We start from the raw sequence: 17,016 nt of genomic DNA, 5'->3' as shown, positions 1-17,016 counted from the left end.
ATCTTAAGTTATTTCAATGTAGTTTTATTAAAAAAATCTAATCTAAAATAAAAATGCTGACAAAAGTAAGATGCACCACATGGCATATTTTGAGGTTTTGTTTTTGTTACTATAGAAAAAGCAGAGGTACATATCAGCTTTGACAGGACAGGCCTTCAAATACTGGAGTCAAAAAGGTTGAGAAGCACTGATACCAAATCAAATCGTAAGTTTTAAATCAATTATAGTCATAAGACCTCTTGGATTACATTATGAAGGACATGGTTTCATAATCATGTTTTTACCAACTCCCTACAATAATAAAGCATAAAACAATTGCAGTTTGCTCTAAATATATTAGGCAATCATTAAATCATGGATATATATTTAATGATAAAAGATACACTACCAGTCAAACGTTTTTGAACAGTAAGATTTTTAATGCAGTCTCTTCTGTTCACCAAGCCTGCATTTATTTGATCCAAAATACAGCAAAAACAGTACTATTTTGAAATAGTTTTACTATTTAAAATACCTGTTTTCTATTTGAATATATTTTAAAATCTTATTTATTCCAGTGATTTCAAAGCTGAATTTTTAATATTATTATTCCAGTCACATGATCCTTCAAAAAATCATTCTAATATTCTGATTTGCTGCTCAAAAAACATTTATTATTATTATTATTACGATAATGTTGAAAACAGCTGAGTAGAATTTTTTCAGGTTTCTTTAATGAATAGAAAGTTCAGAAGAACGGCATTTATCTGAAATAGAAATCTTTTTTAACATTATAAATGTCTTTTCCATCACTTTTGATCAATTTAAAAAGCATCCTTGCTAAATAAAAATACTAATTATTATTATTTTTAATTAAATAAATTATACTGACTCCAAGTTTTTGAATGACGTAGTGTATAATGTTACAAAAGCTTTTTTATTTCAGATAAATGCTGATCTTTGGATCTTTCTATTCATCAAAGAATCCTAAAAAATGTACTCAACTGTTTTAAATATTGATAATAATAATAAAAATGTTTCTTGAACAGCAAATCAGCATATTAGAATGATTTCTGAAGGATCATGTGACACTGAAGACTGGAGTAATGATGCTAAAAATTCAGCTTTGAAATCACACAGGAATAAATTACATTTTAAAATATATTTAAATAGAAAGCAGTTATTTTAAATAGTAAAAATGTTACAAAATTTTACTGTTTTTGCTGTACTTTGTATCAAATAAATGCAGGTTTGGTGAGCAAAAGAGACTTCTTTAAAAAGCAAAAAGAAAATCTTATGTTCAAAAACTTTTGACTGGTAGTGTAGTTCTGACATCATTGCAGTTCATAGGCAGTGTTGGGCACGTACCTTTAAAAAAGTAATTAGTTATTGTTACTAGTTACTTCTCACAAATAGTAACTGAGTTACATCATTATAAAAGTAACTAATTACCAGGCAAAGTAAAAAATCTAATTTTAATATAACTATAAAATAAATATAAAACATTGTACACTAATCTACACTATTTTAATGTTGTTGTCATAGGCCTATCAAATTCATTTTTCATTCACAAAATAACAACACAGAATAAAAAGAATATGCATTTATTTAAATTAAGAGTTAAAAATAATCACTTTACATTTGTGTGTACAGAAATCAGTACAAATATTCACATATCTAAATAAAGGAGACTTATAAAGGTACACCGTTAAAGCTCAGTGCTATATCTAGCAACTCTGAGCCCAGTTTCTCCTGCTCTCCTCCCTGTAGAAACTCCTCAGACAGCTCCCTGAAGGTGCTGCACACTCTGCGCCTGTGAATGTCTTTCCTGTGGATGGCATGTTTCCACCTGTGACGTGCCTCTCCATAAACTACAATCAGTGATCTGCGTGGTACATGCACAGCTACTCGCACCTCCCCATCATCCATGTCTCCCCAGCCTTGATCCAAACTCATCGTAAGAACTGTGTCTGAGAGCAGGTTAATAGTGACCAGGTGCTCTCCCCACAGCCAACTATCATCTAAGTGAGGGTCAATCGCAGAGCCTCTGAGGGGATCATAGTCTAGGTTGCACTGTTCTACTGGTTTGAAGGAGGCTAACTGAGGTGCCTCTGACATCCTGTCCACCAGGTGACGACTGATAGCAGGCAGGCCAGTGAAGTTTCCCACACGGACACGGCGCTTCTTGAAGTTCACCTTTGGCCCAAAGTCCTGTGGATATATATATTGTTATTTGGATGTTACTGCAATAGTACTAGTTTAAACTAAATTAATTTTTGTATTATTTAACATCCTAAAATGTGATTTAAAAGTAATAAAAAACAACAACAACTAAAACCTTTCCCAAAATGTCTTCTACCTATGATAGCTTATTTCTGCCACTAGATAAAACAATTACAAAGGTAATTGCAACCTTTTGTCACAATTTTGACTTTTTCCTCAGAATTGCGAGATATAAACTCGCAACTATGAGTTATAAAGTCAGAACTGTGTGACATTAACTTGCATTTGCGAGAAATAAAGTCAGAATTGTGTGATATAAACTCGCAGTTGTGAGTTATATTTAGAATTGCATGACATAAACGCACGTTTGTGAGTTATAAAGTCAGAATTGTGAGATAAAAACTTGCAATTCGTACTTTTTTCAGAATTGCGTGATATAAATGCGCAATTGCAAGTTATAAAACCCAATTTTAAAGGGGGAAAGAGACATGTCGACAAGATATGTTCTCAGAATTGTTTATCTCGCACGATTCTGACTTAATTTGCAATTGCATGTTAGAAATTCAAAATTGCGAGATATAAACTTTTTACTCTGATTTTTGTGATATAAACTCACAATTGTGAGAAATAAAGTCAGAATTGTGAGATATAAACTCACAATTGTGAGTTATATTCAGAATTGCATGATATATGAGTTATAAAGTCAGAATTGTGAGATAAAAACTTGTAATTCATACTTTTTTTTCCAGAATTGCATTATAAAAACTCGCAATTGCAAATTATAAAACCCAATTTTAAGGGGGAAGGAGACATGTCGACAAGATATGTTCTCAGAATTGTTTATCTTACACGATTCTGACTTAATTTGCAACTGCATGTTAGAAATTCAAAATTGCGAAATATAAACTTTTTACTCAGATTTTTGTGATATAAACTCACAATTGCGAGAAATAAAGTCAAAATCGTGAGATATAAACTCACAATTGTGAGTTATATTCAGAATTGCATGATATATGAGTTATAAAGTCAGAATTGTGAGATAAAAACTTGTAATTCATACTGTTATATTCAGAATTGCATGATAAAAACTCACAAGCGCAAGTTATAAAATTTAAGGGGGAAGGAGACATGTCGACAAGATATGTTCTCAGAATTTGTTTATCTCGCATGATTCTGACTTAATAATTTGCAATTGCATGTTATAAATTCAGAATTGTGAGATATAAAATGTTTGCTCAGAAGTTCATAATATAAACTTACAATTGTGAGTTATATTCAGAATTGCATGATATAAACTCACAATTGCGAGAAATAAAGTCAGAAAGGGGATATAAACTCACAGTATGTCACAATTCTGACTTAATTTACAGTTGCATGTTATAAAGTCAGAATTGCGAGATATAACTTCATATAAAGATGTAAGTTTGTTGCAATTCTGACTTTATTTCTCAAAAATGCAACTTTATGTCTCACAATTCTGAATTTCTAACTTGCAATTACAAGTTTAAATGACTTCATTTTTCAGAATTGTGAGTTTATTTTGAGAAAAAAAGTCAGAATTGTGAGATATAAAGTTGCATTTTTTTTTTTAAATTCAGTGGCGGAAACAAGCTTCCATAGAATTATATCGACTCACAATTTTGAAAAAAAAAAAAAAGTCTAAATTGTGAAAGAGAGTAATGCAGAATTCATTTAAAATAATAATAAAAAACTGTGAGTTATGAACTCAGAATTGTGATACAAAAAGTCAGAATAGTAATGTATAAACTCAGAAGTGCAATAAAAAGTCACCTTTTTAATCATTTACTTTTATCCCGTGGTGGAAACAAGCTTCCATAACTGCTGCTGAAGAATAAAAGGTTAAAGAAATGTATTCAGTAGTTCATTCGCTCACAGTTTTTTTTCCCTCATTCACCTGTTTTCGACGGCCTGATTGAGATTCTCTCCAGACATCTTGATCCATTCTGGCAATCAGTTCCCTCTCTTCATCTTCTGACACAAAATTCTCCCACAAAAATATTCCAGGAAATGCAAAAGACTGTTTAGTGCCACATTTGTCCTCCTGGACCGCAGACTTCGACAATGGATCATAAGTGAAATCATAATGTATCTGCAACAGAATACAGAAAATACTAAGTATAGTCTAGTCACAAACATTAAGCAGCAGAAATGTTTTCAACATAAGAAATGTGTTTCTTGAGCAGCAAATCAGCACATTAGAATGATTTCTGAAGGATCATGTGACACTGAAGACTGGAGTAATGATGCTGAAAATTTGGCTTTGCATCACAGGAATAAATTACATTTTAATAAATATTAAATTAAAATAGAAAAGTAATTGTAATATTTACTGTATTTCTGATCAAATACGCAGCCTTGGTGAGCATTAAATTATTATTTCAAAAACAATATGACTCAGCAAATTCTTAAAAGGTAGTGTTTAAGCTTATAGCACAATTTTGAGAGAATTTAATTGAATGGAGAACCGTGTTGAACTCTCTATTCTATTGCTGATAACAATAATGCAACGTCGGCTCATTTAAGCGCAAAAATGGCGTTAAGACGCTTTTCAACGTAATGTTTACGACTCACCAGCTCATTCTTCTGTAGTAAATGTCGTTTAGACTTCTCAGCCTCGCATCTCAGACATGTCCTTATTCCTTTACAACCACAGTTAACACTTTGCATCTCTCCAGCAGCCATCAAGTCACATTTGTGCATCATTTTAATGCGTCCCCTTCGAAACAACTGAAGGTCCCAACCAGTTCCCATATTGAAAGCCACGAGTTTGACAAATCCATGAAACACTAAAGCCACAATGTTAAGATTCAAATAAACACAAGTTAATGCATTTCATTACAAAAGTCCATTTATTAATAACAAAAAATAATCTACATCACAAATGAGTGGGACACTGAAGAGGAAATGATTTCCTTGTACATACATTTGATGCATGATGAAATATTTTCAAAGAACGTTCAAGATTTGAGCATTTTAGTATATCAACATGCTTTGTTGGGAAATCAGTATTATAGGAGAAACTCCAAAGATCTTGACCTCATTGTTTTTAGAGGCTGTTAAAGATCTATTATTTTTTATTATGAGAGCTTGTCAACTGATCTCATAATATTTCATGAAAATAAATAAATGGGAGTACTGTAGCCCATTTTAGAAACCCAGTTTAAGAGTGACAAATCAGTCCATTGTGAATTAGCTGTTGTTTTCCAGTGGAGTGTGATAGTCTTCATTCTATTCCCTCTTGCTTGTCTTTGATGGCAACCTACAATAAAAGAAAAATACAATTAAAACAAAGTTTTATACTTGTAGTTATAGGTTGTTCAAATCCCTTACTACAGTTGAAGTCAAAAGTTTACTTATAAAACGGATAGTTCCAAGCCTTGATTCTGATTGGTTGAGCCGCACTCAAAGCTGTTGTAAATTATGCTACAAACATACACCTTTGCTTACAACTGTGTGTTACTTGGCAACCAGTTTGTTGCAACCACAACCGTTTCTGAGGAACTATATTGTTTGGCAGAAGAATAATGTTTTTATTAATATCTTTACACTTTGTTTGCTCTGTTTTTTTAAGGTGAATTTTAAGGTGAAACCTTACTTGGAATAACCATTTTATAAAAGCAATAAGCCCTGTGAAGTCATGGTTTACAGTGAATTTATAATGTTGTGCCTAACAATGCCCCTTAGCTGTTATAAATTCACTGTAAACCATGGCTTCTTGGGGTTTATTGCTTTAATACACCTTGCAGAATCTCCAAAATGTTAATTATTTTACCAAAATTAGAGGGATCAAACAAAATGAAAGTTATTTTTATTCAGTACTGAACTGAATGAGATATTTCACAAAAAAAGATGTTTACATATAGTCCACAAGAGAAAATAATAACTGACCCTGTTCAAAAGTTTGCATAAGCTTGATTCTTAATACTGTGTTGTTACCTGAATGAGCCACAGCTGTTTTTTTGTTTAGTGGTAGTTGCTCATGAGTCCCTTGTTTGTCCTGAACAGTTAAACTGCCTGCTGTTCTTTAGAAAAATCCTTCTGGTCCCACAAATTGTTTGGTTTTCCAGCATTTGCATGTATTCAAACCCTTTCCAACAAATGACTGTATAATTTTGAGATTCATCTTTTTACACTGAGGACAACTGAGGGACTCATATGCAACTACTACAGAAGGTTCAAACGCTCACTGACGCTCCAGAAGTAAAAACTATGCATTAAGAGCCGGGGGGGACTTTCTGAATTTGAAGATCAGGGTAAATTTAACTTATTTTGTCTTCTGTGAAACATGCAAGTATCTTCTGTAGCTTCTGAAGGGCAGAATGATTTTTTTAGACAAAATAAGAAAAATGTACACATCCTCATTCCATTCAAAAGTTTACACCCCCAAGTAAGGCATCATATTTCCTTCTGGAGCATCAGTGAGTGTTTGAACCTTCTGTAATAGTTGCATATGAGTCCCTCAGTTGTCCTCAGTGTGAAAAGATGGATCTTAAAAGCATACAGTCACTGTTAGAAAGGGTTCAAATACACAAAAATGCTGAAAGCCCAAAGAATTTGTGGGACCTGAAGGATTTTTCTAAAGAACAGCAGGCAGTTTAACTGTTCAGGACAAACAAGGGACTCAATAATTAACATCTTGCAGATTCTGCAAAGTGTATGTAAATTTTTGACTTCAACTATATTTGTTTGAGCATTAGTAACAGTGATACTTGCTTTAGCAAACACCACTAACTAATCAAATCACATCATCCCTCACGAAACTGAAGCAGATTGCTATGTACATGTCACATACCCTGAATCGCTCCTCCAGCAGGGACAGTTCACTGATCAGATCAGTAATGGCATTAGTGAAGGCTTCCTGGGGACTGTAGTCTGGTGTCGTCTGCACACGGATCACGATCTTGTGCTCCAAAGGATGAGGAACCTTATATCCAGCAAACAGCACCTGTGGGTCCTTCAGCAGTTGCCTTGTGGAAACATCATAGGCTAAATACACATACACCCAAAAAGTGATAACAATGACTCAGAAATGTTTGTTCATCAGATGCTTGTGCACTTACGACCGGATGATGTTCCCCAGTGTGTGATCCTCTTTATTCAGCGTAAACAGACATGCATTTGGCACCTTAGTGTCTTTTACTATTGTGATCCTGTAAAAAGAAGTTGAACAGGAATATTAGGTGATTGCTTCCCTTTACAAACAGTACTGTGAGAACACCATAGTACAATCATATTAATAATATGGTGCCTTTAAGATATACACTATAGTTATTTACATGGTATACTAAAAATCTCACGGTATCAAAAACGTTTGTGTGTTGGTGTGTATGTAGAGAGATAGACACAGAGGGAGAGAGAACATAAGAAAAATATGATATACATTTGTGTCTAGTGTATAACCTTTCAAACATGAAAAGAAAAAAAAAACAGTGAGTTATCCATTTGGTCATGTAATGAGTACAAAAACTAGTCAGATTTATAATTAAACACATTCTATTTTACAGATGGACTTACTACTGTTGTTAGCCAACAAGCTAAACACTTTGCAAGCTAACTGCTGTATTCCAGCTGACTGACTTTGTTTCATTACAGGTTTTAGTTAGTTCAGTTATTATCACTTAATAGTTAAATCTGTGTTGTACTGCACTTACTTCTTTTCTCCCTCGAATAGTAAAAACGACTCAAATGCCGGTGGCGCGTTCATCCTGTTTGAAACCCAGCAGCGCTGATGCTAATGGACGCACACTGTACTACGCATGCGCACTACACGACGTGAAATTGTCATTTTTAAAGTGCAGTGTTGTGTGAAGATCGGTAGAGGACAGCGATGGGCTGTAGATGAATTACTTGTGAAAAATGCTTATGCTAAATATATTCTACATTTTATAGTTTTCAACACACTGACACAAAGGTGTCGCACGTGTACATCTACTTTTCTTAATTATTAAGTCGAAATGGTAGAAAAATAAACCTAATTTTGACTTATTTCTCACCAAATTACAATGTTATTATAAGATGCTGAATTAGCATAGTAATGTTTTAAAAGCTCTAATTATGTATATATTTTACATTTCTTTGTACGTTCTACAGTTTTAAAAATATGTTTTTTTTTTAAAGGTTCTTTACACGATGTAACAACTGAAAATGCTGAAATTGTTCTTTGTGTTCCAGTTTAGGGTTCTTTATGGAGGGTTTGCACTTATGTCACGGTTTGGTCAGTTACCCGGATGCGAAGCTATATTGAAGAACAACAGCACTGATTGCATGGTTAATGTACCACTGAATACGTTGTTCTGCTAATTTATGCTGTTTAAATCAAAGGGGGAAAGTGTGGAAGCTGCTAAATTATATAGAGAAGGACTTAGCAAGCAGGAAAGGGGCAATATTTTGACAGACTAAAGCTAATAGGTGGTAAAGATTTCATAGACAGTTTTTTTGCACTCTTCTCCTTGATTTGTTATAACATTTGGCAGTCTATAGTACTCCAAATGTTTTCCTGGTCTGACCAATTAGTACAACCCTAAAACATGACAATAATTTGACAATTTCAGCAACAATAATCAGCAAAGTCTGTGAGTTCCTTTCGGTTCAGTGGCATTGGCTGCACCCTAAAGGCTCGACAGCTGACTTGCTGCCTCGCTGCCTTATCAGGCAATCAGTGTTGCCAACCTAGCAATTTTGTTGCTAAATTTAGCAACTTTTCAGACTACCCTAGCAACTTTTCCTTCCAACAGCACCTAGCAATAAATTTAGCAATTTTTTAAATTTATTTGGCAACTTTTAGCAACTTTTGGTAAGTGACTTAGACAATAAAAAGGCACATATTTTCCATTAAAATTACACAGAAAGAGGAAACTAAAGATGCCTAGCAGTACACACATCACGCGACTTTGCTGCTCTTTGCAATTGTTCAATTTAATAATAATAATAATAATTGTTCATTTATGATACACTTTGTTAGTATTCTTGTACCTGCGATTGTTGATCAGTTAATACACTGTAAGAAAAATGGAAAATATACTGGTAATTTTCCAGGACATTATCCATTATCCATTGGAACCCTATAACCACCATGCATAATTAAAAAAAAAAAAAAAACAATACAAAAAAATTATTTCATATTAACATAGTAGATTGTGCCCTATTTTACAGATTTTTCTTAGAGTGTAGCAAACTAACTAACTACTAATACACTGCTTAAAGCAGAATTATTGAGAACTTGTAGTATTATTAGTTTACTATTAGAAGAAAAAACTTAAATTGTAATCATTCAAAAATGTGTGTTCAATAATTCAGTGTATTTAAAAATACAGTTATTTATATGTTGACATTATATTACGCATATTATTTTACTTTTTTTGTTCTTGTTGTTGTTGAGATTTGATGTTGTGACAACTTTGCGTTGTGATGTCACAACATCATTTAGCAACTTTTAGCAACAAATCGACCTTCCTTTAGCAACTTCTTCTGAAAATTAGTTGGCAACACTGCAGGCAATGACTTTGCAGGCAGCGAAGGCACCACATGAAACTGATTTCGGACATGCTTCTGAGGCAGCACAACAGTTTAATGATCTACAAAAAAAACAATGTTGATTACTGTAAAGAATGACTAATAACCTCTAGGAGGACTGTTGTGCTTTAATGACAAAATTCCAAGCAGAATGTCCATTATCTCATTTCCTCAGAGGACACTTTCCGAATTGCCAAATCACAGTTTATATTTTACTCATCCTCACCATGGGGAAACAAATTGAAAAATGTGTGAATCATATGTTAAAATTAAAAACAATATGTAAAAACAATTCAAAAATTCAAAAGGTCATGACAGCAAGTTGGAAAAAGAGATCCGGTCATGTCTGTGGGTGAGGTTTTCTCCATTGCAAATACAATATATGTGACCAAAATAGGTAAATTATTCATTTAAAACTTTGATTGTTCCACAACCCTAATATTTAGCATTCAATTTTGTTTTCACTGAAAAAACAGATGTTAAAAAAACCCTCTTAAGAAAAATAGCTCTAAATGGTACCAAATTATGGTTCTTCAGCTTATAACAATAGCAGAACTATTTTTGGTGCTAAATAGAACCATTTTAGAATGTTTGGAAGTGCTATAGAACCTTAGTAGTGTTATAAAGAAATTGTAAAAATTTAAAATGAAGCTTTATTAAATATTAATTATTAATGTTGTTTTTATCTATCTGCCTGGTCTTATATAATAAATATAGCACATATTTACTGTTGTGGTGTGAATAATAGAACAAACGCTTAAACTGCATGCATGTTAGGCTACACATAATTATAGAAATAAATGCTAAAAATTAAAAAGGCATTGAGAACGCTTCAGATAAATCAACTGACAGAGCAACTGAATGCAATTGAATGCTTCAGATAAAGTTTTAGGCTGCTAATGATATCTTCACATTCATGTGAAATTGAAGTACTATGACATCTTTCTGTGATTTGTCTGAATTTAAATGTTTAATGTAAGTCCACACTTGCACCACATATACTATGATAAATATAAATATTTTAGAGGTGTATTTTTAAATTGTTTCAACAGTAAGAGTGAGTGATTTCTATTGAAAGCCAGCTGACAGTTTTGACACCTGTGTGTTGCTGTAACCCGTTTCCAACTTTCAAGTTGGACTTTCCTGTAAAAACCACATCATGAGATTCATTTCAGCTAGGCCACTAATCATGCACAGGCGACTGGTGCTTAGACCCAGATGATCGCTGTTTGCGGCTATATTTTGTTTTTATTTATAGTATAGAGGTTGTATAGATGACCAAAGCTTATTTGCTTTGGTGTTGCCACCCCTCACAGTCCTCATCCAACCACCTTGCCACCCTAAACATTATTTTGTAGATCTGCCCCTGCTTAGTGGAAAAGAGGAAAGAAGCATTCTCAACTAAACATTGTTACAAATAAATACAGTATCTCACAAAAGTGAGAACACCCCTCACATTTCAGCAATCATTTTAATGCATCTTCTCAAGGGACAATGCTATAGAAATGAAACTTGGATATATTTTAGAGTAGTCAGTGTGCAGCTTGTATAGCAGTGTATATTTACTGTCCCCTAAAAATAACTCAACATACAGCCATTATTGTCAAAACAGCTGGCAACAAAAGTGAGTACAATGCTTATGCTAAATATATTCTACATTTTATAGTTTTCAACACACTGACACAAAGGTGTCGCACGTGTACATCTACTTTTCTTAATTATTAAGTCGAAATGGTAGAAAAATAAACCTAATTTTGACTTATTTCTCACCAAATTACAATGTTATTATAAGATGCTGAATTAGCATAGTAATGTTTTAAAAGCTCTAATTATGTATATATTTTACATTTCTTTGTACGTTCTACAGTTTTAAAAATATGTTTTTTTTTTAAAGGTTCTTTACACGATGTAACAACTGAAAATGCTGAAATTGTTCTTTGTGTTCCAGTTTAGGGTTCTTTATGGAGGGTTTGCACTTATGTCACGGTTTGGTCAGTTACCCGGATGCGAAGCTATATTGAAGAACAACAGCACTGATTGCATGGTTAATGTACCACTGAATACGTTGTTCTGCTAATTTATGCTGTTTAAATCAAAGGGGGAAAGTGTGGAAGCTGCTAAATTATATAGAGAAGGACTTAGCAAGCAGGAAAGGGGCAATATTTTGACAGACTAAAGCTAATAGGTGGTAAAGATTTCATAGACAGTTTTTTTGCACTCTTCTCCTTGATTTGTTATAACATTTGGCAGTCTATAGTACTCCAAATGTTTTCCTGGTCTGACCAATTAGTACAACCCTAAAACATGACAATAATTTGACAATTTCAGCAACAATAATCAGCAAAGTCTGTGAGTTCCTTTCGGTTCAGTGGCATTGGCTGCACCCTAAAGGCTCGACAGCTGACTTGCTGCCTCGCTGCCTTATCAGGCAATCAGTGTTGCCAACCTAGCAATTTTGTTGCTAAATTTAGCAACTTTTCAGACTACCCTAGCAACTTTTCCTTCCAACAGCACCTAGCAATAAATTTAGCAATTTTTTAAATTTATTTGGCAACTTTTAGCAACTTTTGGTAAGTGACTTAGACAATAAAAAGGCACATATTTTCCATTAAAATTACACAGAAAGAGGAAACTAAAGATGCCTAGCAGTACACACATCACGCGACTTTGCTGCTCTTTGCAATTGTTCAATTTAATAATAATAATAATAATTGTTCATTTATGATACACTTTGTTAGTATTCTTGTACCTGCGATTGTTGATCAGTTAATACACTGTAAGAAAAATGGAAAATATACTGGTAATTTTCCAGGACATTATCCATTATCCATTGGAACCCTATAACCACCATGCATAATTATTAAAAAAAAAAAAAAATACAAAAAAAAAATTATTTCATATTAACATAGTAGATTGTGCCCTATTTTACAGATTTTTCTTAGAGTGTAGCAAACTAACTAACTACTAATACACTGCTTAAAGCAGAATTATTGAGAACTTGTAGTATTATTAGTTTACTATTAGAAGAAAAAACTTAAATTGTAATCATTCAAAAATGTGTGTTCAATAATTCAGTGTATTTAAAAATACAGTTATTTATATGTTGACATTATATTACGCATATTATTTTACTTTTTTTGTTCTTGTTGTTGTTGAGATTTGATGTTGTGACAACTTTGCGTTGTGATGTCACAACATCATTTAGCAACTTTTAGCAACAAATCGACCTTCCTTTAGCAACTTCTTCTGAAAATTAGTTGGCAACACTGCAGGCAATGACTTTGCAGGCAGCGAAGGCACCACATGAAACTGATTTCGGACATGCTTCTGAGGCAGCACAACAGTTTAATGATCTACAAAAAAAACAATGAGTTTTGATGATAAATGAATGAATATTTAGTTACTATAATACTGAAAATAACATCAAAAGTGCAAAAAGTTAGTCGGAAATATACATTTACACAAAAGCTGACCAACAAATGCAACTTTCAGATGCCATCTTTTTTTTTTGTTTCGGCTCAACCGTCATGGAATGGAAAGCACGGGTTTGTGGGAAATCGAAGGCAGTGAAGGATACATCTGTGCTGCCTTTAAAATTCAATCAGAAGAAGTTAACTCCAGAGACAGGAAGTGAAGCAGAATTTGGATTCAAACGTGCCTTGATGCCTTCCTGCCTTGGAATGCTGCCTCCGAAGGCAGCATTTTAGAAATTTCGGACACAGCCATTGTTTACATTCGGTGCCGCCAATATGAGCGATTGATGACGCGTCATGAAAACACTCTATTTGTTTTTCAAATCTGCAGTGTTAAAGCACCTCATTACTGATTTTCTGGGGTTCAGCCATCCAAGCACACAGACTGTCAACACGCTCTCATCAGGTAAATAATGTAATCCTTAAAATGTCTATAAATGTAACTTTTCCTATCAGTCTTGTGTTTTTCTATTTATGTATGTACAGTATCTCACAAAAGTGAGAACACCCCTCACATTTCAGCAATTCTTGTAATATATCTTCTCAAAGACACTACTATAGAAATGAAACTTGGATATATTTTAGAGTTGTCAATGTGCAGCTTGTATAGCAGTGTTTATTTACTGTCCCCTAAAAATAACTCAACATACAGCCATTATTGTCAAAACAGCTGGCAACAAAAGTGAGTACACCCTAAGTGAACTTGTCAAAACTGTCCAAAGTGTCAATATTTTGTGTTAGCACCATTGTTATCTAGCACTGCCTTAATCATTATGGGCATGGAATTCACCAGAGCTGCACAGGTTGTTGCTGGGATCCTCTTCAAATCCTCTATAATGACATCATGGAGCTGCTGGATGTTAGACACATGATGCTTCTTCACGTTCTGTTTGAGGATGCCCCACAGGTGCTCAGTAGGGTTCAGGTCAGATCACCTTCACCTGCACCTTCCTCAGCAAGGCAGTTGTCATCTTGGTGGTGTGTTTATCATGTTGGAAAACTGCTATTTGGCCCCGTTTCTGAAGGGAAGACATCATGTTCTGCTTCAGAAATGTACAGTACATAATGGAATCCATGTTTCCCTCATTGAACCGCAGCTCGCCACTACCAGCAGCACTTATGCAGCCCCAGACCATGATGCTTGACTGTAGGAGAGACACAATTGTCTTTGTACTCCTCACCAGGGCATCAACACACATGCTGGACACCATCTGAGCCAAACAAGTTTATCTTAGTCTTATCAGACCACAGGACATGGTTCCAGTAATTCAGGTTGTCTTCAGCAAACTGTTTGCGGGCTTTCTTGTAAGCCAGTTCCTGAAGAGGCTTCCTTCTCGGATGACGCCAGTGCAAACTGACTTGTTGCAGTGTGTAGTGTATGGTCTGAGCACTGACAAGCTGACCTTCTACTTCTGCAATCTCTGGAAGCACTCGTGCATCTGTTTTTTGAAGCCAGGTTCTGCACCTGACGCACAGAACGAGCACTCAACTTTGTTGATCGACCCTTGCAAGGCCTATTTTGAATGAAACCCCTCTTGGAAAACCTCTGTATGACCCTGGCCACAGTACTGTAACTCAGTTTCAGGTTGTTACTGAACCTCTTATAGCCTAGGCCATCTTTGTGGAGAGCCACAATTCTAATTCTCAAATCTTCAGAGAGTTGTTTGTCATGAGGTGCCTTGTTGAACATCCAGTGGTCAGTATGAGAGAATTGTACTCAAACAAAAAATTGATGATATCTAATGCAAGATACACAACTTTGTATGGTCCTGTCAAGAAGACAAAAACAAAAACATGATGAATAGGACATGTGGCTTTGCATGGTTAAATGACATAGTGCTGTTATCACTTAGGGTGTACTCACTTTTGTTGCCAGCTGTTTTGACAATAATGGCTGTATGTTGAGTTATTTTTAGGGGACAGTAAATATACACTGCTATACAAGCTGCACACTGACTACTCTAAAATATATCCAAGTTTCATTTCTATAGCATTGTCCCTTGAGAAGATGCATTAAAATGATTGCTGAAATGTGAGGGGTGTTCTCACTTTTGTGAGATACTGTATTTATTTGTAACAATGTTTAGTTGAGAATGCTTCTTTCCTCTTTTCCACTAAGCAGGGGCAGATCTACAAAATAATGTTTAGGGTGGCAAGGTGGTTGGATGAGGACTGTGAGGGGTGGCAACACCAAAGCAAATAAGCTTTGGTCATCTATACAACCTCTATACTATAAATAAAAACAAAATATAGCCGCAAACAGCGATCATCTGGGTCTAAGCACCAGTCGCCTGTGCATGATTAGTGGCCTAGCTGAAATGAATCTCATGATGTGGTTTTTACAGGAAAGTCCAACTTGAAAGTTGGAAACGGGTTACAGCAACACACAGGTGTCAAAACTGTCAGCTGGCTTTCAATAGAAATCACTCACTCTTACTGTTGAAACAATTTAAAAATACACCTCTAAAATATTTATATTTATCATAGTATATGTGGTGCAAGTGTGGACTTACATTAAACATTTAAATTCAGACAAATCACAGAAAGATGTCATAGTACTTCAATTTCACATGAATGTGAAGATATCATTAGCAGCCTAAAACTTTATCTGAAGCATTCAATTGCATTCAGTTGCTCTGTCAGTTGATTTATCTGAAGCGTTCTCAATGCCTTTTTAATTTTTAGCATTTATTTCTATAATTATGTGTAGCCTAACATGCATGCAGTTTAAGCGTTTGTTCTATTATTCACACCACAACAGTAAATATGTGCTATATTTATTATATAAGACCAGGCAGATAGATAAAAACAACATTAATAATTAATATTTAATAAAGCTTCATTTTAAATTTTTACAATTTCTTTATAACACTACTAAGGTTCTATAGCACTTCCAAACATTCTAAAATGGTTCTATTTAGCACCAAAAATAGTTCTGCTATTGTTATAAGCTGAAGAACCATAATTTGGTACCATTTAGAGCTATTTTTCTTAAGAGGGTTTTTTTAACATCTGTTTTTTCAGTGAAAACAAAATTGAATGCTAAATATTAGGGTTGTGGAACAATCAAAGTTTTAAATGAATAATTTACCTATTTTGGTCACATATATTGTATTTGCAATGGAGAAAACCTCACCCACAGACATGACCGGATCTCTTTTTCCAACTTGCTGTCATGACCTTTTGAATTTTTGAATTGTTTTTACATATTGTTTTTAATTTTAACATATGATTCACACATTTTTCAATTTGTTTCCCCATGGTGAGGATGAGTAAAATATAAACTGTGATTTGGCAATTCGGAAAGTGTCCTCTGAGGAAATGAGATAATGGACATTCTGCTTGGAATTTTGTCATTAAAGCACAACAGTCCTCCTAGAGGTTATTAGTCATTCTTTACAGTAATCAATGAAAAGTAGCAATGCAAGCACTATCTAGTTACAGTGTCTAGGCCGGAAAACACTAAAGTAGTGAGGTATTTGCTTCATAATTTGCCCATTTACTTGTTTCCATAGTTAATAGCTATAACTCAGCTGCCATATTATATCAGAAGGAGACTGTATAAATGTATGAAGATTGAGTTGTTATCATAAAATAAATGTAAATCAACAAATTGATGTCATAGTAAATGACATTTAGATGAGTTATCACTCTGACAAAGTCACATGAAAAAAGGAAAATGTTTGGGGAAAAAAGGGAAATGAGAAGTTAGAGGACGAACAGTCCAGACAACATTCAAAGAAGCAAAAGAAGTGGGTGTGTGTTTATGTACGGGAGTATCTCTAGTGTGGAAAAAAAGAAGAAAAGC

The 17,016-nt window shown here is 34.2% G+C and overlaps 2 protein-coding genes across 2 annotated transcripts; both read right to left on the bottom strand.

The window, feature by feature from the left end:
- Positions 1-1,569: 1,569 nt before the first annotated feature.
- alkbh4 (alkB homolog 4, lysine demthylase) lies at positions 1,570-4,980 on the bottom strand. Its single transcript, XM_051109417.1, has 3 exons — positions 4,795-4,980; positions 4,118-4,312; positions 1,570-2,190 (listed from the first exon to the last, which is right to left on the bottom strand). Exons 1-3 carry the CDS (start codon positions 4,972-4,974, stop codon positions 1,672-1,674), a joined length of 894 nt encoding a protein of 297 aa, XP_050965374.1. The 5' UTR covers positions 4,975-4,980; the 3' UTR covers positions 1,570-1,671.
- A 73-nt stretch (positions 4,981-5,053) lies between these two features.
- Positions 5,054-7,993, bottom strand: polr2j (RNA polymerase II subunit J). The gene is made up of 4 exons (XM_051109421.1): positions 7,875-7,993; positions 7,284-7,373; positions 7,016-7,190; positions 5,054-5,482 (listed from the first exon to the last, which is right to left on the bottom strand). The coding sequence occupies exons 1-4, from the start codon at positions 7,925-7,927 to the stop codon at positions 5,447-5,449; spliced, it is 354 nt and encodes a 117-aa protein (XP_050965378.1). The 5' UTR covers positions 7,928-7,993; the 3' UTR covers positions 5,054-5,446.
- Positions 7,994-17,016: the final 9,023 nt, after the last annotated feature.

This window comes from Labeo rohita, chromosome 5 (genome assembly GCF_022985175.1).
Source record: "Labeo rohita strain BAU-BD-2019 chromosome 5, IGBB_LRoh.1.0, whole genome shotgun sequence".
In the NCBI taxonomy this organism is placed as follows: Eukaryota; Metazoa; Chordata; class Actinopteri; order Cypriniformes; family Cyprinidae; genus Labeo; species Labeo rohita.
The sequence above is the reverse complement of the archived record's forward strand: the minus strand, read 5'-3'. Positions and strand labels throughout refer to the sequence as shown.